The following is a 23,317-nucleotide window of genomic DNA, read 5'->3' as shown; positions in this document are numbered from 1 at the left end:
TTATTAAGGTTTGCCAATAGGTGTAATAGGAAAATGGACTTAAATCTATCTTCCTCGCGTTGTCCCGGCCTTTTGCCACGGCTCATGGAAGCCTGGGGTCCGCTTGGCAACTAATCCCAGTAATTGGCGTGGGCACTAGTTTTACGAAAGCGACTGCCATCTGACCTTCCAACCCAGAGGGTAAACTAGGCCCGTATTGGGATTAGTCCGGTTTCCTCACGATGTTTTCCTTCACCAAAAAGAGACTGGTAAATATCAAATGATATTTCGTACATAAATTCCGAAAAACTCATTGGTACGAGCCGGGGTTCGAACCCGAGACCTCCGGATTGCAAGTCGCACGCTCTTACCGCTAGGCCACCAGCGCGAAAAATGGACTTAAATAATGAACACAAAAATCATCAGTTTCATGGACATTTGACGCTTATGATGACATATCCACACTGTGTTATGAAATACGGTTCAGTTATCTTAGCCCGACTCTAGTAAATAAGACTATAAAACCGTCATTTCAGTATACTTTATAAATAATAAAAACAATCCAAAAGTACGATGAATAATTTTTATTTTGGTAAAAGTAACTATTTTATCACAAGAAATTGACCAGATGATTATCATAGTATTTGGAATTCACAAATCATGAAGCTAGTATTCAACATTTTATATAGGTAATAGGATGAAGACAACGAAGAATTTGCTTATCATATTTTAAAAAGGCAATTCTAGACATGGAATAGTACATTATTGTCGAGGTTCGGAAGTAGCTACTTGCAGGCTGAGGATTCGTTTTAAACGGACGACCTTGGGAGTCCGTTTAATTGAATCCGAAGCCAGCAAGTAGCCTTCCAGCCGAGTCATATATAGTGCTTTTCTCAAAAATGGTGCAAGAAATAGAAATATTTTACAGAACTTACAGAAGCAACGTTCTAATTTTCCATTAATTTTCACAGAAAAAAAACAACCATTAAAAAAATTAGCTTGCCGCCTTAAAAAAAAAGAAGTGTATTTTTCTGCTGAAAATACGCCAACCTATTTGAGACACCTAAATAGTCGCGGTACCAACATTAAGCCTGTAACAAACTATCGCACCGCACCGCGACCTTGGAGCGTCGCACCCATAAGTGAGAGCGAGAAAGAGATATCTGTTTCTCGCTCTCACTTATGGGTGCGACGCTCCAAGGTCGCGGTGCGGTGCGATAGTCTGTTATAGGCTTTATAATAATAAGTGCTGATCATCTGTTTGGCTGTTTAAGGGACCTATGCCTTCATTTGATATGGCCATTTGAAGTTTTAAAAAGTTTGGAACTCGTTAAATAATGGAATTTGTATGCGACATTGCAGTCCCGAAATCGAGACTGCAATGTTTTTAATTTTTTGAATGACCATAAACTACGCACTTCGCGACCTATTTTTTAACCGGCAACGTCGACTTTGCCGTCCATTTTTGAGAAAAAAAACTTAAATATTATGCTTAAGCTACGACATTAGTAGTGACATCGGATTTTTGGGGGCGAAATTAAACGACAGGATACCTAATAGAATGATTGAGTTTATCGACATAAGAACTCCTTGTCATTTAATATTGTCCCCAAAAATCCGATACCTGGACATTACAAACGATTACATAACGATATTAGGTGGAACTTACTAACTATAGGCAAATAATGATCAAATCAAAAATCACTTTAATAATTATACAACGTAAATTTAGATGGCAATTATTAATAACATTAAATCGCACGTGCAAGCACCATGATGTACAGTCGTCATCAGGTATATCGGAGCGGCTAAGGCGCTCACAAATATCTGAACACGCCTCTATTGTCAGGGCGTTAGAGTGCGTGTTCAGATATTGTGAGCACCTTGGCCGCTCCGATATATCTGACGGCGACTATACATCATTATGGATTTGAGTAGCCATATATCACTTCGTCGCCATTGAAAAACTTTCAATAGTCCGTTTTTAGATCTCGTTTAGGTACTTAAAAAGCTAGTGTTCATTTTAACCGCTTAAGATACGTAACAAAACTTAGAATACCTAAATCTATAATACTACACTTAACGTTAATCAGTTGAATCATTAAAAAAATACCGGTTTTAAATCTTACAGTTGGTACGTTACGATTACGTAATTTGGAACCGGTTTAAGAATGGCATATAATACAGTCTATAAAATGGATTAATTATATTCATTAACCGTTAAATCAACAAAAACCGGAAATATTTCGGCAACCGGTAAATGTGAAAACTTCTATTCAAATTATGGTTCCAAGTAACACGTGTCTTAACCGGTTAATTGATTAACGGATATTTCAAATAAAAACATACGGTTTCGATCTCTAGTCGTCTCCGATTATCTGTATTTCTTTTGCCAATAAAAATGACGAAATCTACAGGTTTAACCGGTTAATGAATAAATGGGTTTTTTGGTTAAACATACCGGATTCTCTATATGTAGCTTTAGAGAGGAACTTCATCGATCATAATCAGTATTTAAGAGTCACCCCACACTAGCATCTTTTGAATGTCGGCGTCTAGTCAGCGCTATGGAAAATCACGTCACTGCGCAATTAGGGTATTCTCCTATTATTATAGTTCGTTTTTTTTAGCATTAGAAAGAAGGTAACCGATCTTGACATGTCTTTTAATTAAAAAACGCTTTTTGAAAATCCGTAACTATTGTTTATGAAAGCTGAAGAATATAAATGATCGTATTAGATTAATAATTGTTACATATTTGCCGTGACTTATTTTTAAAACGTGTATTTCATTTAAAAGACACATCAAGGTTGTTTACCTTTTTTTCTAATGCTAAAAAAAACAAACTATAGTCAAATCAGTTTCTTTTTTAGAACTGTCAAAACGATTTGCTAATATGGAATTTATATTAAACATTACATCGTGACGTCACGGTCAACTCGCCTACTTTTTATATTTATATCAGTTTTATTAAATAGAACCATAGAGAAATAAGTAAGACAAGAGTGCTCACTCCATACATCAGTTCAGACTATTAATTTCAGTATCTACATCTAGCATCGAGTAGCGGAACTATCAGTACTGCTACTTGACAATAGATGTAGCAGTACTGATAGTTCCGCTACTCGATGCTAGATGCTAATAGTCTTTTCGGTACTAAAACTAATGTATGGAGTGAGCACTCTATGTATTTTTTTTCTCTATGATAGAACGTGTGTTTAAAAATAACTGCTATCTATGTTTTTCTTATAATTATCTGGTGCTTTATTTCATGCATGGTGTGAAATAATTTATTTTAAATGCAGTACGTATATGTATAATACCCTATTGCGCGAACGTTGCGTCGAGCAGCAGCCATAGAGTTGACTAGACGCCAACGCTTTTTGACAGCTTTTGTTAGAAAGGGACTTCCACTTGTATTACAAGTTACAAGGTTTTGAAAAACTGGCCCCGGGAGACGCTAACAGTGTGGGGTGTCCCTAACAGTATGACGTGTTTAGTCGTCCGAGTCGTCTCCGAACATCTGTCCCATGAGCATCCTGGTGAAGAGGTCGAGTTGCATGCGCTGGCGCATCTTGTGCTGCGCGATCATCGGCACGTACTCGTGCAGGCGCCACGACGCAGACGTCTGGAAAACAAAATAGTGGTTTGTGTTATAGTTTGTAGCTTTCTAATAGAGCCCGAAGGCTAATCCTATTGTCTATTGTTAAGTAAAACCGCTCGTGCCACGTGCCACAACCACCTGCATAAAAAATCGGTACTTCGGTTACTGAGTGCCGGCGAGTCGAACGCTACAGAACCAGTCTAAAATGTGTCATCGAGATGCGTAACAAATGCGCGTTATCGGAGAGCGCACCTACACTGGTTTTTTGAGCGTTGGACTAGCCCGCGCTCAGGTGCCAAATAGAATAATTAGGACCCTTTTTTGCAGGTAAGTAGCACGTGCGGTTTTACTGAACAATAGACAATAGGATAAGCCTTCGGGCTCTACTAGAAAGCTACAAACTATACAAGGGATCAAAATGATATATTTCCGTCAAGGGCGTACATTGAATCCTGAATGAAGTGATGGATTCTAAAGTAGAATCCTGAGCGTAATGAGGGATTTAAGTGTTAACGCCCAAGACGAAATCATTTTGATACCGTGTGACACATACTGCTTTTCACATCAACTATGAGGAAAATAAAAAAATCTTAGTGTTGACACAATCTGATGCTTAAACAGATTATTTAAGCTAAAAAAATAATGTGCAAAAAAATGTAACAATAGTGTGCTAGAACAGAAAAGTGTTACTTTGATCCCTCCTAACAGGGAATAAAAAGCTCATTTCCGAATAGGTGGTGTGAAAATAACTGTTTTATACTTTTGTCAGTAGAAAAGGCGCGAAGTTTGTATTGCGCCTACATTTTCAAATTTGCTGCCTTTTTCTACAGTAGAAGTTAGTAACTAAGGCCCACTAGCACCATCCCACTAACGCGGGATTAAGCGGTTAAACCGTTAACCTAGTGACAAATTGTACTGGTAACCATGGTACCTTCAGGTTTAACCGGTTAACCCCGGGTTAGTGGAATGGCGCAACCCGGGATAAGCCGGCTTATTGCCAGAGTATGGTCACTCACGGCTCACGGGATTATTCAGAGAATCTAAATTCACATTTTCAAGCACTAATCGTGTTAAGTTAAGCACCGGTTCCGTATAGTCGGTGAAATTGTATGGACTTTTCCAGATGCCATACGATAAGAGAGAAACATAGGCTGTTAGCCTCTCCATATTTTTCTTTTATTTCTGTTTTTATTGGACACCAGTTGATTCCAATTCAAAATTTTGGGTCATTTTCGAAACGCCATTCAAAAGTTTAAGGTGGTATATGTCATTGCGTCTCACTCTCTCATTAAGCAAAATGTGAGACGCAACACACCCTTAGACATATTAATATAGAGTTTCATAATCATAATCATAATCATTTAATCGCAATCCATGGTATTACAGGTGTTAACTTAGATTAGGTACAGCATGGAGCCTACAAGGGCGTGGCAACGTAATAATATTATACATAGGTATATAAGGGAAATTAAACTAATTAATTGTCCATAAACTCTTGCAGAGTGTATGAGCATTCGGTTAAAAGGTAAGTCTTGAGCTTATTTACAAAGTTATCATATTTATTTTCATTTTTTATGTACTGGGGGACCTGGTTATATATTCGAATGGACATCGAGTAAGGGCCTTTGTTGTTGTTGTTTCTCGCACTACACAGTCGTAAATCAGGGTCAGGTAAAATAGATAAATCTGGAATAGGAACCTTAGCTTCACGGTGCGCTGTGCTCTTGAGGTGAGTGTTCATGGTGGCCCACGTGGCTTCCAGCTGGTTGCAGTAACCGCAGTGGAACAGGTTCTCACGGATCTGTAACATTAAAACCGGTTAAAAATACCTTAACGAAGCAGCCATGAGAAAACAAGTGATTAAAATATTGTATGCGCTAAAAAATCTCTATATTTTTCTGTAAAGTATTTGCTGGAACCATACTAATTTTATTTTATGGTTTATTGACTTGTAGCATAAGAAAATTGACCTGAGTAAACGATGTTTTAACCGGTTAAAATAACCGGTTAATATTCATTGAAAAGATTATAAAGTGTGGTGGTGTATTTGAAATTAATCAGTATGAAATCACATTTACTAAGTCAAATGAAAAAACCGGCCAAGTGCGAGTCGGACTCGCGCACGGAGGGTTCCGCACCATCAACAAAAAATAGAGCAAAACAAGCAAAAAAACGGTCACCCATCCAAGTACTGACCCCGCCCGACGTTGCTTAACTTCGGTCAAAAATCACGTTTGTTGTATGGGAGCCCCACTTAAATCTTTATTTTATTCTGTTTTTAGTATTTGTTGTTATAGCGGCAACAGAAATACATCATCTGTGAAATTTTCAACTGTCTAGCTATCACGGTTCGTGAGATACAGCCTGGTGACAGACGGACGGACGGACGGACGAACGGACAGCGGAGTCTTAGTAATAGGGTCCCGTTTTTACCCTTTGGGTACGGAACCCTAAAAAGGATTTAAGAAATACCTCTCTAATGAATTCGGAATCCTCAGACGAAGCGACCATAGCCTCGTTCATAGTCCTCTCGTGTTTCGGCGTGTTCTTATGCCTGTCTATGTCCGACATGGCCAAATTCACCTCACAAGCCTGACACCTCAGCTTCGCGCCGTTTTTCGTGATCATCATAAAACTCAGTATATTCACCACATACTTCTCATTTATCACAATGTCCTTGGAGAACATGTTCTCAACAGTTATCACGCTGTCCACGAAGACATGCGAAGCCGTCATAGTGGGCGCGTTGACTGTTGATTTGACGGTCGTTCTGGCGATTTTACTCTTGTGCCCTGTTCCGTTCACGTGCTCTCTCATGTTTTTCATTGAAGCCGGTATTTTGGTCACGCAGAGGCGGCAGAATACATTGCTGTTGCCAGTGTTGTGTGTCAAGTTGTGCTGTTTTGCGAATGCGTCAACTTCGTCTTCTTCCCGATTGGAAGCTACTGACGATGCTCGCGATTCTCTTTTTTCCTGTTTCGGTTTAGGGTCGTTCTTGTGAACGGGGGCCGTGAAGAGGTTCGTTGAAGATTTCGTTTCACTTCCAGTTGGGAATGGTTTCACCTCTTTTACTTCTTTGGCCGCTTTGTTTTTATGCTCTTCAATATGATCCTTAATCACGTCATAATCGAAGTCAATACTCTTCGAGCATTTCCTACAGTACGCACCACCAGCGATCAAATCCAACTTGATATCGTTCTTCTGAAACTCACTCGCGGAATCAGAGATTCTGCTCATGTTTTCATTCAGGTCTTCGCCATTATCGAGTTCACCGTTTTGGTTCTTATCTTGTCTTTCTTTGTGCATCTTGAGTAAGGTTTGGTGATGTCTGCTTTCGATGTGACTTTTGACAGCGCTGTCGTCCATGGCCCAGTCGCAGAGGATGCACCATTGCTTCCCGCAGACATCTCTGGTGATATAGTTCACGGCTCCTAGGCCTTTGACGATGTCTCTATCGGTTTTGCCAAGCGCATCCTTGCCTCCTTTGCCTAGTTTTTTATCTTCCTTCTTTGCAACTTCTGCAGTCTTTATTTCCTTCTTTTCGGGTGCTTTTGCTTCGGGCTTCTTTTCTACTTCTGTTTTCTTTGTTTCCTGTTTAGATTCTTTTTCAGGCGATTTCCTTGACTTTTTCGTTGGACTTTCAGGTGATTTGCTAGGTTTATCATCCTTTGCTGTTTCTTTTTCAGCTGTCTTTTGTGCTTTTTCTTCCTTTACATCTTCTTCCGAGGATTTAATCGACGCTTCATTTTTTGCCGTTTCTATACCGTTTTGTTTCTCGTTGTTTTTTGTTTTGGCAGATACACAGCACTGTTCGTACAGTTTCTTGTGTTCGGCGTCTTCGAAATGCTCCGCCATTGTGTTTTGGGCGCAAACCAAGTTGCACGTCAGGCATTGGAATGTGGACTCGTCAACCTAAAAACAATATTTATAAAATGTATATAACTAGGCGGATACGTACGTCGTACGTATATGATAATACCGCACTGAAAACCGGTTAACGGTTAATAAGTGGCAGTTTAAATACCGGTAATTAGGAAACCGGTTTAATTCTTAAGGTAGAAACGGATTTTAACAGAGACTTAATGGGTGAGTGATGGTAATATAACACAAACCAATCAGTGAAAAAGTGATGACTAATCCAAAAGAAAAAGTAATGCATGATGATCGCTTTTGGCTTCAGTAAATCTGTGCAATGATGATGATGTTAATGTTAATTGTGACGAAAGTTCGCTATAACGTTACCTTTCTATACACATTATTGCCATCGCCGATCTCAATCTCAATTAACACCAGATTGAGAGAGTGCCAGGTGTCGGTCCTGTGTATCTGTGCGTTGTCGAACTCCGCGTCGCAGACCGCACACGTGTCGTCGATGAGGCCGTGCCACGCGTTTTCGGTTATGAACACGCTGTCGAACGCTAGCACGCCGTTGCCTTTAACACAACGTTATTACTTGGGACTTAGTGTAAGGCCTGAGTGGACGCTCGAGTTGGGCGTGCAGCGGGGCGCATGCGGCGTGCATGTTAAACAAATGCGCACGTATAGGAGCGGCCTTAGTGCACGCTGCTCACATCACGCGTGAGCCCACAGCCACGCTGCACGCCCCGCCGAACGCTCCGCTCCGAGCGTCCACTCAGGCCTTACACTTAATGTCTTATAATATTTAATTTGTTTATTGTTGTTTTTATAGAAAACCTCTCATATATTTGAAGCGGCACGGTGTGGGATGGTCATGTAATTTAATACGCATTTTTTAGAAAAAAGTGTAGCATTTACTTTTTTTTCATTATTTTTTTGGGTTGTTTCTACAAACTGACAAAAAGTGTATTGTCAGTTTTTTGACTCATTTTCTCATACATTTTGTATGAACCGTAACAAAACGGACTGCCAAAATTTGTATGAAAAATTGGGACATCTTTTTTCTTTCTTTTGATCAATATTCCTCGTGATTCTGAGTCAAAATGGCCCTAAAAATGTTAGTTTTTCGTAAAAAAGTAAATGTTACACTTTTTCTGTAAACCCCCAGATAAATGATCGACTACTTAGATTCGTTTTTTGTGGAAATAGAGTTTGGAATTTTTCAATACGGCGGTATGCGAATAAGGAATGCTCCCGGTACTGAGTTTGTGTTGTAGTTTGTTTTGGCGAGAACCGGTAATTCCGGTTCCGGTACTGTATTTGTATAGAAAACCAGTACCGGGAGCACTCCCTATTCGCGGAGTCTACAGGTCATCTGTGACCTGTAGACTCCGCGAATAGGGAGTGCTACTAGGTAGTACTAGTGGCTCTGGCCACTAGTTTACTCTGATACATTGCTTACCCTCTCTCCTGAACGGTCGCGCGACCTTGTTTTCGCGGTGCGCGGGTTCCGCCACATGGGGGCCTACTTTGGCCGCAGTTCGCAGGAACACGTTGCAGTACTCGCAGTAGTAGCCTTTCTTGACCTGAAGCAATTTATTTCATATATTTATGCCCTTATTTCATCCTCAAACAGAACCGCCGGCACAGAATAAATAATTTGACCGGCCGGTCTGGCCTAGTGGGTAGTGACCCTGCCTGCTAAGCCGATGGTCCTGGGTTCGAATCCCGGTAAGGGCATTTATTTGTGTGATGAACACTAATATTTGTTCCGGAGTCATGGATGTTTTCTATGTATATAAGTATGTATTTATCTATATAAGTATGTATATCGTCGCCTAGCACCCATAGTACAAGCTTTGCTTAGTTTGGGGCTAGGTTGATCTGTGTAAGATGTCCCCGAATATTTATTTATTTATTTTATTTATAATAGTACTAGGGGGCTGTTCATAAATTACGTCATCTATTTTTGACGATTTTTGACCCCGACCCCCTAATATCGTCCAAAAATCGTGCTTCAAATGACCCCGTTTCCTCCTACGACATGATTCCATCATCCCATGTCCAGATGTCGTAATTTATGAATAGCCCCTAGGTACAGAAGAGTCGAACTCTAACAAAACGCGTATGTTACGATTAGGAAAGATATGACCGCTTATGGCTAACCACCAAAATTGGTATGGGACGGATGTACTTTTAGGTACTTGTTGCGACGCGACGAAATCGCGGAGTGAGCCACGCCTGCCGCCCGACAGAAGAAACCGTGGGCGGGCGCCCTGTACAGTGTACACTCTTGGCCACGGTCAGTCACAAATGAGCTACGAGCGGTCGGGTTGAGCAGCACCCCTAGCACATGATTGGCGCGACAGTATCTCGCGGCGAGACAGACTGCCCGTCTTTTTCTAACTATGTTAATAAAAGAGGGACGGGTCGTTTATCTCGCCACGAGATACTGTCGCGCCAATCATGTGCTAACCCGGCTGGAGCGAGGCCAGAAAGGTCGCTGAAGATGAAGGCGTGGCGCGAGCTTGTAAAGGCTCTTTGCACCTCTGGGGTGCCATAGGATATAGGGAGGAGGAGGATTTCATCCTGTTTATATATGTCACCGTAAAATTGTAAACACTCGTCATATTATAATCTCGCTAGTTACATTATAAACTGACGGTAGGGAGATTACAATCTAACCTAACCTAAACCTACGTTAGATTATAAACTAACGGGTTCACAATCTTACGGTGTCATAATATATATTAAATGTGACGAATATATTCGGAAGTAGGTATACAAACATGAGTCACAATATGAAGCCACAGTGGAAGGCCCTTTATTATACAATACCCTTTATTATTCTTTATTATAAAGATTTGATTCATTCATTCATTCATTCTACGAAGAAACGAACATATCTGGCAACAGTTGTTTTTATTGCATAAATGAAGTTCGCCTCATTTATACATATGATTAAATGAGGCGATATGATAAAAACAGAATAGATTGAGACCATGAAAAAATAGGCATCAGACCATAAATACTGTAACAGCCAAGGTCCCTATATATAGGTAGAGAACCCCACATGGCATTTAAGTCCGCCTTTTGTGACTTACATTTATAGTAAGATAGTATTGTTTACATTAATTATTTGTATCAGTTCCGGACATATATTATCTTATCATTTTTATTTATCTAAGTACCTAATGTGTCAAACAACGAGGACATTTGTTATTATAATCAATGCGTTAACTGTAGGCCGTTTCCGACACAGAGCGACAAAAATTAGTAATAAGGTCCCGTTTTTACCCTTTGGGTACGGAACCCTAAAAACGTATAAATAACGGCTACAATGCATTACAAATGCAATGCATTTCAGAGCTCTGCTTTATATGGTTTTCAATTTAAAGTTTGAGAGTTTTCTGTAACATTATTTAAGAATCATCATCATCATAATTATTAGCCTAAGGATATTTACACCTTCATAACTATGCTTTGCCCCCATCAAATGTATCATGCAATCTTTACTAGTAGGCCTAGAATAATTTTAACATAAACGAAGTAGACATGTAGAAACATGGAATTAAAGTCTCTCGAGATCAAAAAGATCCTGCAGCTGTTTGAAGTTGCAGGCTTGGATCGAGAGTTGTAGTAGGTGGCGATTACTTTATTCTTTATTCTTTAAATAAATACAGGTATAAGTTTACAGCTCTAGATATGCCAAAACACTTATACTGTTAATACATAGTCATTATAACTATTACATATGTAGGGATTAAAAAAAGGCCTGAAACTATACTAATTTACATTACAATAGACACACCTCGGACACTGGCGATCAAATGTATGAAACAAACGCGTTCCTACGCACACAGCCTAAGCTCGTGTAGGTGAACGCGTACCATGCTTGTGTGAGTGAGATAAGACATTGTAGGGTAACTGAGGTAACCGAGAGCGGGTCTCAGTGGTCTCGGTGGGCGGCACTTTCAACGAGGCAGGGAGCGTCCATACTGTATGCTAGTACTCTTTATTATACTGTGCAATAGATCAGTAATGGTCGCAGTGATGCATACTCGTAGGCTATGGAGCCTCATATAGCCCCTAACAACAAGAATAATAATGTAGACATGTAGAAACCAGGCATGTTGCGGATGTAGATTTTTTGACATCCGCGGATGCGGATGCGGATATTTAAAGGCTAACATCCGCGGATGCGGATGCGGATGTCAAGATTAGGTACTTAGAAAACGTCAAATATTAAATTTTGAGTATTTTTTTATTAAAAAAAAACGAAACGTTTAGTATTTGAGCAAGAATATAGGTGCGTTATATTTAATAAACAGTAACTTGGCCGACTTTTCTGGATCTAGACGATTTCGTTATAGGTAATGACGAAATTACCCAGCACTTACGCCGCCGCTAAGACGTTCCTGTACCAACTTGTTCGACATCCGCATCCGCATAAGCTCCGCATCGATTTTATGCGGATGCGGATGCAGATGCGGATGTCGAAAATAATGCGGAAGTTCCGCGGTTGCGGATGCGGATGCGGATGTTCGCAACATCCCTGGTAGAAACATACCTTCCTAACACGGTCATCCTTATGCTTGTCCAGAAAGCTGGTGGCGTCCAGGTTCTTCTTGTGTATGGGTTTGCCGATGTGCTGGATGGCATCCTCGTCACCCCGGAGCTGGGACTCGCAGGCCAAGCAGAAGTAATCCACACATCCCGTCAGTATCGAGTTTTTACTGAATACTGAAGACATGTTCACCTGTTGATTTAAAAACAATAAGGACAGTTAAAGTTAGTAATACCCTACCATACCACCTAGCACTACTCACTGACTAGTGCTGTCGCGCGCGACTCCATATTTGAAGTCGCGCTAGCTATATGGTGCTAGGCGGTCTGGTATCTCAGTCTCTCTCCAAATTCAAGGCACTGATATTTTTCTATTTTACCTTTTCTACAAAAATTGGGATTTTCATTTCAACATAGAAATAAACCAATAATATTTGAAGACATTGTTATTATTTAAATTAGATGATACATAAAGAAATAAAAATGTTCCAAACATTAATGGCTGACACAAAACTATTTGGTGACAATACACTTTGAATTTATAGAAACATAATATAACATAACAAATTTAAAACAGGATTAGGTGACAACACATCTCTATTATAAACTAAACTAACCTTCATGGTGTCAACATGAACAAGTAGTATGTATAACTAAAGATATTTAATAACACATTAAGTAATGAGTCTTGATAAGCACCCACTCAGCCAAAACAAAGTCCTTTACTGACTACTGACTCAACAGTTTGTATTTGAGCTCATATCAACAATGTAATAAGTTCATTCAAATATAGACTTTAGTTCTTTGGATTAAGAGCTATGGTTCAACAGGATATTGAGCAAGCTATGCTATTAGCCTAAACCACACTGTTTTAGGAAATTTTGTTTTAATTTGTAATTAATTGTGGCTGCAATGTGATACAGTTTGAACTTATATTGAAAGCTACTCAGCTTACTCATATATACTCATACCTACCTACTTCTTAAGTAGGCAACATACTCAATGGGGGTTATTAGGGTACAGTTTCAAGTGTTACTAGGGACGCAAAGCATAAGTGTAAGGCCTGAGTGAACGCTCGAAGCAGAGCGTTCGGCGGGGCATGCAGCGTGGCGTCGGGCTCACGAGTGAGTGATGTGAGCAGCGTGTACTAAGGCTGCTTCTATATGCTTGCATTTGTTTAACATGCACACCGCAAGCCCCGCTCCGCTGCACGCCCAACTCGAGCGTCCACTCAGGCCTTACACTAAGAAGCATACAAACTTTCCTGTCAAGTCAAGCCAATTTTTACCTCACTATTGTGATGAAAATACTATATTATATAAAAGTAATTACAGTACCTATGTAATCTCAATATTTAAGATTTACCTTCATAGGTTTTCCTACATATTTTAGGGAATATCTATCAGTGGCGGTGCATCCATAAAAGCCGACTCCCACCGGCTTGCCTGCTTTTGGACGTTGAAGCAGAGTTGTAAAGGAAATATGTAAGCCAAATTAGGCTTGCCTATGGATATGTTTGATGCGCCGCCACTGATATCTATTTTTAGTTAAGGAGCAAGTGAGGGATGTTGATAATTTTGGAATGCAATTTAATAATAATAATAATTTTCTTTATTCAGACAATATACAGTCCACATTTGTTACTCAGCTACTTATAACTAGGTTAATTGTACTTACATACTACACTAGAAATATACAGGTAATTATTTCTACTTGTTTTTAACCCTTTACCGCATACGAAGCCAATTATGGCGGATATAATATTCAACTCTATTGACAGCTATTAAAGTTCAAAATTACTGAATTAGTTTTACTTGCAGTACGGGGTTAATTTAAATAATAAACTTCCCCAGAATAGCTAAATAGCAGAATAGAATTTAAGCTCTTTTATCTGTAATTTGGGTTATTCCCACTAGTTACCACCAAGTTGTTACCAGTGGTAACTACTGGGATTTTTTTCCCACCTTTTACCACTGGGAAAAGGTGGGTGTAGGTGAGCATGCCTCTGGGATTTGAAATGCAAGCCGAGGTATACCTACCAATGTAAAAAATATAATTCAATTTTTCGTTTTCTTGGGCAAAACATATTGTCTAGAGTAGAAAAGCGTATGTATTCTTAAATGAGAAATAATGATCTACTTACTTCATTGACCAGCAAACCCGACAAAAGCAGTTGTACTGTAATTTATCAATATTTGCTACGCGTGTGGCACTACGGGGTTTCTGAGCAAACTAAGCCCCTAAGCCATGAATCATTTGATTTTATACACGTACTTACGAATGAATTTGTATTTTTTCATTGGGCGACAATTGCGCGTACAGAAATCCCCTTGCTTACGTTTTTTCCTTAGACAAACATTAATTTTAAAACGGTCACCCTTGAAGAAGATGCCTACTATTTAGTACTTTTATTAATTCTAAGACACAGTTCACATAACAAGATTAACAAGCTTTTTATACAACGTATTTATTTTGAAACAACAAGGGTAATTTTGAAAAATGGCAATGACAGAAGACAGAAATGACAGTTTTATCAAGTTGCCAGTTACTATTATAGTAGAATTGTCCGTACCATTCTACCATTTATCACAGTTCTTTTATTCCAAGCCTTGTTCTTTAAATACTAACTTTATAAAACTTGGCAAATAATAGTACATTATTGTCGAGGTTCGGAAGTAGCTACTTGCTGGCTGAGGATTCGTTTTAAACGGACGACCTTGGGAGTCCGTTTAATTGAATCCGAAGCCAGCATAGTAGCCTTCCAGCCGAGTCATGTCCGTCAACCAAATCTTGTCAGTAGCAATGTAAAGCAAACTAAAGTAGGGCAACACTCAAAGAGCAGTATTGCGCTAAGAAAAGCAGCAATGTACGTCGAACCAAAAGAATTTTTTTTTCCGCTGAGCGCGCCCTGCGTACGTCAATTCAAATTGTCACTCGCGGTTTATTGAAAAAATTTGAAACGGACGGACAATTTAAAAGCGATGTTAAAACAATGTTAATCAAAATGATGAACAAATTTGAAGATATCAAAAACAACTCCCTATCGTAGTGCTTATATTCTCTTTGTTCCCTATCTATGTCTTCTAAGTTTACTAAAATAAAATCATATCAAAATGCAGATAATTAGATAGTGCATATATTTGTTATTTACAATATAATATGCCACTTGTTAATGTAAATTAGTGTACTCTTCTGGATGAATATGACATACCTGTGTAATTTTTTTGATTGGTATAATTATATTGTAAAATAGGATTACATATTGAAAATAAAACAACTGATATTTGGGTGTTTATTTAATTTAAAGGTAAATAAGATAAGGGTCACTTTAGCTTACACTATAATTCAGGTCATTATTTGAAAAAATATAATGAAGTTACCAATGTTACCGGGTCACTTCAACCAAGCATAATACTCTGTAGTATTCTATTGCATCTTTGTAAATAGTCACAACTGATTGCTGAAAATATTAGACATGTGGGCCTATGGACGGTTTCCAGGACACAATTTATGGTCTTGTTGGATAGATTTAGGCTTAGGATACGTTTTAATTTTATTTATGCCTTTTAACCCTAAAACAAAAAAACTGAACATAATCTTAAAAGTTCGAAAGAGTTCTTCCATGTACTTGTCATAACCTCAATTTTTAGTAATGTTTACCATCAACGAGCATGATTGTACATTGTAGGCCCCTTAGCTTTGCTTATTCTCATTTAATGTATTGGTATTTAATGGTGACAGCAGAAATATCTCTTGAAACAGAAACGATTCAGAATGAAAACCAAATGAAAACAAATAAGGTGACGGCTGTCGTTCACGAATTTCACGATCCACATTCCACAGATAAAACACAGATGACACGCATTTTGGAATTATTCGAACACAGTGTTGCTAACCCGCGATTTTTCAAATTTGCCGCCTTTTACTACTGACAAGATTTGGTTGACGGACTTTAGTATATAGTGCTTTTCTCAAAAATGGTCAAGAAATAGAAATTATTTACCGGAGCAACGGTCTGAAAAAAATAAAACCATTGAAAATATTTCCTTTGCCGCCTTAAAAAAAAAATATATTTTTCTGCTGAAAGTACGCCAACCGTTTTGAGACACCTAAATAGTCGCGGTAGAGTTAGACCAAGAAAAGTCTGCAGCGATTTTGATAGCCCACGCAGTGCAAGTGTTATTTATACGTCATAATTTCATAGAAGTTTGACGTTTAAAATGACACGTGCACTGCGTGGGCTATCAAATCCGCTGCAGACTTTTCTTGGTCTGACTCTACCAACATTATAATAATAAGTGCTGATCATGTGCTTGGCTGTTAATTGGACCTATGCCTTCATTTAATTTTTTTTTTCATTCCATTTCATTTCAAATTTTAAAAAGTTTGGGACTCGTTAAATAATGGAATTTGTATGCAACATTGCAGTCCCGAAATCGAGACTGCAATGTTTTTAACTTTTTAATTTTTTGACTGACCATAAACTACGCACTTCGCGACCAATTTTTTAACCAGCAACGTCGACTTTGCCGTCCATTTTTGAGAAAAGGAAAGATAATTTAATCTGATAACAGACTCTAATATATGTTAAGGCCCCAGTACACAATGGGCCATCGCCGGCCACTCCAAGGGACGCAGCCATGCGGTAGAATGAGATAGCAATATCACTTGCTCTCTCTAACGCATAAATGCGTCCCTTGGAGTGGCCGGCGATGGCCCATTGTCATAGAAGGTAGCATCCTATAGAAGTGGTCTACGCGTGCCTCCGTGAGGGACAAAACATAATACGCAATGCGACGCTGATTGGTCGAATTTATTTGTTATGGTGGGCAACAAATAAATTCGACCAATCATCATACTATTATAATTTATGGTGGGGAATAAAAAAAAGTGAGACTGTGACAAGGACAAACAATAATAGCGCTTTCGCTGCTACTCCTACTGAAAGATACATTAGACTATCCCATTCTGTCAGTTATCCCCGCCACTCATGCCCAATCCAGTTTAATACTATAGCTGGTCAACCAAATCTTGTCAGTAAAAAAGGCGCGAAATTCAAATTTTCTATGGGACGATATCCCTTCGCGCCTACATTTTTCAAATTTGCCGCTTTTTTCTACTGTCAAGATCTGGTTGACCAAGTATAGATTCATGCCCATTGTGTACTGGGGTCCACGGATTTAGAGTTAATAAACAAAAATATAACTCCATGCTGGCAGTGCCGGCCCTAGCCCTTGATCAGGGTAGAGCGAAATCGGGTTTTGGCGCCCTTCGTTGAAGTTTTCAAGCGTATTTTGGGCCCCCGCCACAGTCGCGTCTTTTAAAACTTTTTTTTTATCATTTGCCATTTTGGCGCCCCCCTTGCCATCCGGCGCCTAGAGCGGCCGCTCCACTCGCTCTACCCTAGATCCGGCCCTGCATGCTGGGGCCATAACAATTATTATGATTACGTAACTTAAAAATACCCCGTTTCTCTTTATATTTAGTAATATAGCAACACTAATGCGCAACCACAGATAAGGTTCTTCGATAAATTTTTACTAGAATTTCACGTACGATTATAACTATAATAAATGATCAAAAATTCAGTTTGACCAACATAACAAAAAGCCAACACTTTGACGTTTTGATCACAGATAACATACAATGTATTCGTCATGAATCTAGTATAACTGGATTGGGCATGAGTGGTGGGGATAACTGACAGAACGGGATAGTCTTATGTATCTTTCAGTAGGAGTAGCAGCGAAAGCGCTATTATTGTTTGTCCTTGTCACAGTCTCACATCCTGTTTTATTCCCACCGTAAATTGACCACCGTGATTGGTCGAATTCATTTGTTGCCCCCATAACAAATAAATTCGACCAATCATAGCGGCGCAATGCGACGCTATGATTGGTCGAATTTATATGTTTTGTCCCTCACGGAGGCACGCGTAGACCACTTCTATAGAATGCTACCTTCTATGGTATTCGTGGTATTCTTTGACGTTGACATTGACGTGAGCAAATGTTGTGAAGTGAGGCGAGGCGAGTGCGTCGCATTGTCTCGTACTGAGTGCGCGTCGAAACGGACAAGTCACAGTCGAGTTGTTTTTATGAACGTTGTGTCGTGAATTGCTTTGTTAGAACAAAAACTTTAACTTTTTATAATAAAAATGTAAAGTTTAGTTGATATTTATGGTGTAAATAGTAGCTTACAGCCCTAATAGTGTTTGGTTGTTAATCATGTCACAAAACACAAAAAGAAGTGGTAAAATGTTTAGAGGTGATGGTTCATGTGTCTGGTGCTTGTATCTTGTGTATTTCCTGATATTACTGGACTTGGCGACGCGCTGCACCGAAGCTTATGGAAGTAAGTCATTGCTATATTTAAAGCATTGAAACGAAAACTTATTTTTTTAAGTTTGTTATCAGTAAACAAACACTAGACAGTCATACGCTCCATGGGATATTAAACAAAAACAAATAGCTTAACACAAGTATTTGGGAGTAATAGGTAATATATATTACAATACATTTATTGGTGTAATTTGTTAGTAACTGTAACTATACTTGAAGTGTTTAATTTTTTAAGTATTTTTTATACTTACAAATATTCTTAGATCCTTCAAAGTTCATTTCATTTGGGAAATCTGGAAGATAATTTGTTGTTCTTATTGGAATTTTGTTAAAGTACACAAATGCTAATGTAATTGTAAGTACAAAAACTGAATTTTCCTATTATTATTGTAGAAAACAATTCCGAAATACTGTTAAGTTTTACTATTCATAAATAATGTATCATGTAGAGAAACAATACAACAACATAACATAGACAATTAGACACCCTGTTAGTACAAGAGTGCATCATCTGACAAAAATAATTGTTTACCTTGTTCTCATATTGAATGAGATTTCAAAATTAGTTATTGCATTTAACATTAGCAGGCGTGTCTCACTCTGGGATTTCGTCGCTTTGCTACAGGTAGCTAAAAGTACATCCATTGGGCCCAAATTTTGGGGAAAGCCATAAGCCGTGCGTGGCGCTGTCGCCACCTAGCGGCCATATCTGTGCTGATCGTAACAGACGCGTTTTGTGAGTGAGTCTTCTGTACTTAGTACTATTATGTATTCTGTGACATTAGGAGGGCAGGATAGTTTTGTCCTTGGTTGCCATGCTACCTTGCAAGAGGCAAAATTAGTCACCCACCAACCTGGGAAGCTGGGATAACAAACACAAAATCCAGAATGTCTGGCTGTCCCTCAATCAGATTTTTTTGGACATACAGTGTAAACTCTATATAGCGACACTCAAGGGACTGGACACTTTTTGGCGTTATAGAGAGTTTTCGTTAAATAGAGAGAAAATAATATTAAAGTAAACCAACTAGAGGCAAAAATGTCGGCGTTATAGGGAGTGAAAAGTTATATCGAGTGATGTTATAAGGAGTTTACACTGTATAGTGGACCTCCGGGAGCATTCCATGAGCGCTCCCATACAAATACATTTTATTTGGTATATTACCTAGTTTTTCAACATTTCAAGACTTACTATTTTACTGAGCATTTTTCACATCCATTGTGACAGACAGTTTGTAAACCTTATTACATAAGGCATAAGGTCCACCGATGGACAGTTAAAGAGTGTTGCTGTTGGTAAGTTGGTCAGTAATTTTGTATTGTTTCTCTATACATCAAGACACAGTCAAAGTTATAATGCTTTTGGCATTAAGAAGAGCAGCTGGCAGAGAATGCTTTTGGCATTAAGTCCGCCTTTTGTACGATAAGTTCTCTTTTGTGCAATAAAGTTTTTTTTTTACTTTAGCCTATTGGTGTGTCCCACTGCTGGGCAAAGGCCTCCCCTCTTTCCCGCCACTTGACTCTGTCCAATGCACACTCCCGCCACTCCACCCCACAATAAAGTTTAAATAAATAAATAATTGAAACAAATAAAATTAGCACAAATCATAATTCATGGCCCTGCAAGTATTGTAAACCTGTTTATCATGCATTCTTATGGTAATTGTAGTCCTACACAAACTATTGCAATGCAGCGAAGCCTTACTGTGTTAATATGCATATTGATTTAATGATGCACCTCTTTGTATAGTCTACAGAGATAAAATGCAATTTATGACACTACTGTAAGTGGAAAAACTGTGCATAGACTGATATGGTAAGATTCATCGTTTTTAGGGTTCCGTATCCAAAGGGTAAAAACGGGACCCTATTACTAAGACTCCGCTGTCCGTCCGTCCGTCCGTCCGTCTGTCACCAGGCTGTATCTCACGAACCGTGATAGCTAGACATTTGAAATTTTCACAGATGATGTATTTCTGTTGCCGCTATAACAACAAATACTAAAAACAGAATAAAATAAAGATTTAAGTGGGGCTCCCATACAACAATCGTGATTTTTGACCGAAGTTAAGCAACGTCGGGCGGGGTCAGTACTTGGATGGGTGACCGTTTTTTTGCTTGTTTTGCTCTATTTTTTGTTGATGGTGCGGAACCCTCCGTGCGCGAGTCCGACTCGCACTTGGCCGGTTTTATTGTAACTCTAGTTTTGTATTGTAGTCTGCAACGATTTTGATAGCACACCCAGTGCAAGTGTCATAATTTCATAGAAGTTTGACGTTTATAATATTGGATCTCATACAGTCGTCATCAGATGTATCGGAGCGGCCAAGGTGTTCACAATATTTGAACGCGCACTCTAACGCCTTTACAATAAAGGTGTGTGCAGATATTTGTGAGCACCTTGGCCGCTCCGATATATCTGATGGCGACTGTACAATGTTCTAGAAGTCTTGAGCCGAGTGTAGCATACCCGAACAATAGAGTTATTCGTATACCCAGGCCAGGGTTTAAAGAATGACCTCCAGTCATAAATTTGGAAATTTAGCATTACACATTGATTACACTGATATGGATCCGCATGCCGCACCGGTGTGAGCAAGACAACGCTACGCTACTCACAAATATCTGAACACGCCTCTATTGTCATTGTCAGTGCGTTAGAGTGTGTGTTCAGATATTTTGATCACCTTGGCCACTCCGATATATCTGATGGCGACTATATCCCGCTCATCGTAACATACAACATCCAATGTGAAAACTTACCACTCTGCTACAGCTAATTACCGCAGTGTAATTTATATTAATAATTGACAAAAGTACCAGCAGAGTAAAAGCCCATTATCAAAGGATGTGGAACAGTAGGACAACTTCCGTTATTGCGAAGCGACGTGTCGTTGACACAACCGGAGATATGGCCTGCTGTGTCACTGGATGCAGTCGGAAATATTACCAATTATTTTTTTTAATTTCCTATGCTGTTATAAAATTATCGCTAAAAGCACCATCCTTTTAGGGCGTTCGTAAAATAGTGTCAGTGACGGACGCTAACTCGCGCGGACGCATGCGACGGATTTTATAGTTTGTCAAAGGACTGTCTCATTTCAAACATAGACAGAGAGAATCATACTGTCTTTGTCTTACACTAGTACTAGCACCCAAAAGAAAAGGATGAGTATATATTTTTTTGTTCTTATTTACTGTCAATTTGGTTTGACCAACTATACCTACAATGGCGCCCGCTCTGTTCACACGCGTCAGCTAGCGTTGCTCAGGGTGGTATTCTAGGGTGGCAATGTGTATTTGCATCTCACATTTTGTTTGAATGTGAGAGTGGGACGCATTGACATTGGACAAAGAAATTGGACAGGTGGAATACCACCCTCATACAATTTTTCGTCAACCCACTTACCCGCTCCGTGCAACCGCGCCAGCTAGCAGACGCCCTTAGGTACAGTCAGCAGCAATAGTTACTAAGCGGGCCAAGTGTTCAAAATGATCTTAACGCGACTTTATTGCAGCGTTGCCAGATGGGTACGCCATAGTACGCCTTGCGTACTATTTTATGGTCATGCGTACTCGCGTACTCATCCGGCGATTTGCGTACTATTTTTATATTTTATCACCTGTTACTACACTTGAACAGAATAAATATTTTTTAGGTTTTCCGATTAATATTATTTAGGAACGCACTCAAATAATTTTTACTACTCAAACATACTTCTATAGATTATCTGTGCCTGTCGCACGCACGACAAGCAAGTGACACTGCCAATCACTACTTACTTTATTTACTCTTTGCTGCCAATGGTCAATCTAATGACATTAGCACCATCAACATCGTCAAGGCAAAATCGAACATGTTAGCTGTGCATTACAGTTTGATTTTGTTTAGTTTAACTCATCAACGGTACCTGTCATTCCCATACATTTTTTATCGTTTCGTTAGCGATATCGTTTTTCAAAACGCGTTTTGGCTAGGCCCCCTGTATGTTTTGTTTTGGTTAATTTGGTTTGCGCTATGCTCTGCTGTTGTTGTGTTGGCGCTTTGGTTTGTAGTTTTCTAAGTTTTCTTTGGCGGTTTAATTTTCAATATTTTCATGTTTGTTGTTTATAATAGTTAATATATCGATCAAAAAAGGATCAAATTGCGAGTTAGTATTACTATACATTCTTTTCTTTAATTGGATCGGATGTTAACCATATGTTAACAGGTGAATTATAGACATAATACATACATTTTAAAACGATAATACAATTTTCCGCGTAATACTCCATTTTACATTTGTACCTGTAACTTGGTTTCATACCTCTTTTCACCCTACAGAAAACGAAGTTTTATTGTATTTCTTCAAGCAAATCTTGTCAGTAAAACAAGGCGCCAAATTCAAATTTTGTATGGGATGATAATATATCCCTTCGCGCCTACATTTTTCAAATTTGCCGCCTTTTTCAGCCATGCGGTAGAATGAGATAGCAATATCACTTGCTCCCTCTAACGCATAAATGCGTCCCTTGGAGTGGCCGGCGATGGCCCATTGTGTACTGGGGCCTTAACAATAACTAGTGAGTTTTGGTTGTCACTGTTGTCAGCTGACGAAATGATATAGCTGAGGGCCTACCGCGAACCACGTTCGACGTGTTACCTCCCCGTCACACTTACGTACGAATTTATGAGTGCGATAGAGAGGCAACACGTCGAACGTGGTTCGCGGTAGGCGCTCTGTGTCCAGAGGGTCTACCGCGAACCACGTTCGACGTGTTGCCTCTCCGTCGCACTTGTAAATTCGTACGTAAGTGTGACAGGGAGGCAACACGTCGAACGTGGTTCGCGGTAGGCCCTCAGACGATATTCACCAAAGCTAGTTTACTGATGACTTAGCCCCTCCACACTCGCGCACGAATCGCAGCGCGAAGCGCGAACGCGAGTGTGGAATCGATTTTCGAACTTCGCGCCGCGATTCACGCACAT

At 39.3% G+C, this 23,317-nt stretch overlaps 2 protein-coding genes across 4 annotated transcripts in view; one reads left to right on the top strand and one right to left on the bottom strand.

Moving 5' to 3' along the window:
* Window positions 1–3,456: 3,456 nt before the first annotated feature.
* On the bottom strand, window positions 3,457–14,389 carry LOC134657387 (uncharacterized). 3 transcript variants are annotated; one of them, XM_063512933.1, is made up of 7 exons: window positions 14,286–14,389; window positions 12,012–12,200; window positions 8,904–9,027; window positions 7,826–8,016; window positions 6,056–7,495; window positions 5,283–5,384; window positions 3,457–3,607 (listed from the first exon to the last, which is right to left on the bottom strand). In XM_063512933.1, exons 2-7 carry the CDS (start codon window positions 12,192–12,194, stop codon window positions 3,476–3,478), a joined length of 2,172 nt encoding a protein of 723 aa, XP_063369003.1. In that variant the 5' UTR covers window positions 12,195–12,200; window positions 14,286–14,389; the 3' UTR covers window positions 3,457–3,475. The 3 variants fall into 3 exon arrangements, with proteins under 3 accessions (XP_063369003.1, XP_063369001.1, XP_063369002.1); XM_063512931.1 differs by having other exon boundaries at window positions 14,365–14,383; XM_063512932.1 differs by lacking the exon at window positions 14,286–14,389 and adding an exon at window positions 14,151–14,180.
* Window positions 14,390–18,034: 3,645 nt separating this feature from the next.
* LOC134657532 (disintegrin and metalloproteinase domain-containing protein 12-like) overlaps window positions 18,035–23,317 on the top strand; it is a 93,831-nt gene continuing 88,548 nt past the window's right edge. The window contains exon 1 of the mRNA XM_063513108.1: window positions 18,035–18,361. Within this exon, the coding sequence (XP_063369178.1) occupies window positions 18,235–18,361 (127 nt within the window). The 5' untranslated portion in view covers window positions 18,035–18,234. The remainder of the gene's footprint in view (window positions 18,362–23,317) is intronic.

This window comes from Cydia amplana, chromosome 20 (assembly GCF_948474715.1).
Source record: "Cydia amplana chromosome 20, ilCydAmpl1.1, whole genome shotgun sequence".
Classification (NCBI taxonomy): Eukaryota; Metazoa; Arthropoda; class Insecta; order Lepidoptera; family Tortricidae; genus Cydia; species Cydia amplana.
This window is presented reverse-complemented; position numbering and strand designations above follow the sequence as displayed.

What these genes read in the sequence shown, in the direction of transcription:
- LOC134657387 (XM_063512933.1), bottom strand. Translation starts at nt 12,194, where the DNA reads ATGTCTTCAGTATTCAGTAAAAACTCGATACTGACGGGATGTGTGGAT. An exon ending in AGGATGACCGTGTTAGGAAG is followed by an intron (nt 9,028 to 12,011) that starts GTATGTTTCTAC and finishes AAATTGCTTCAG; the next exon opens with GTCAAGAAAGGCTACTACTG. An exon ending in CAGCGCACCGTGAAGCTAAG is followed by an intron (nt 3,608 to 5,282) that starts GTTCCTATTCCA and finishes TTTGTTTTCCAG; the next exon opens with ACGTCTGCGTCGTGGCGCCT.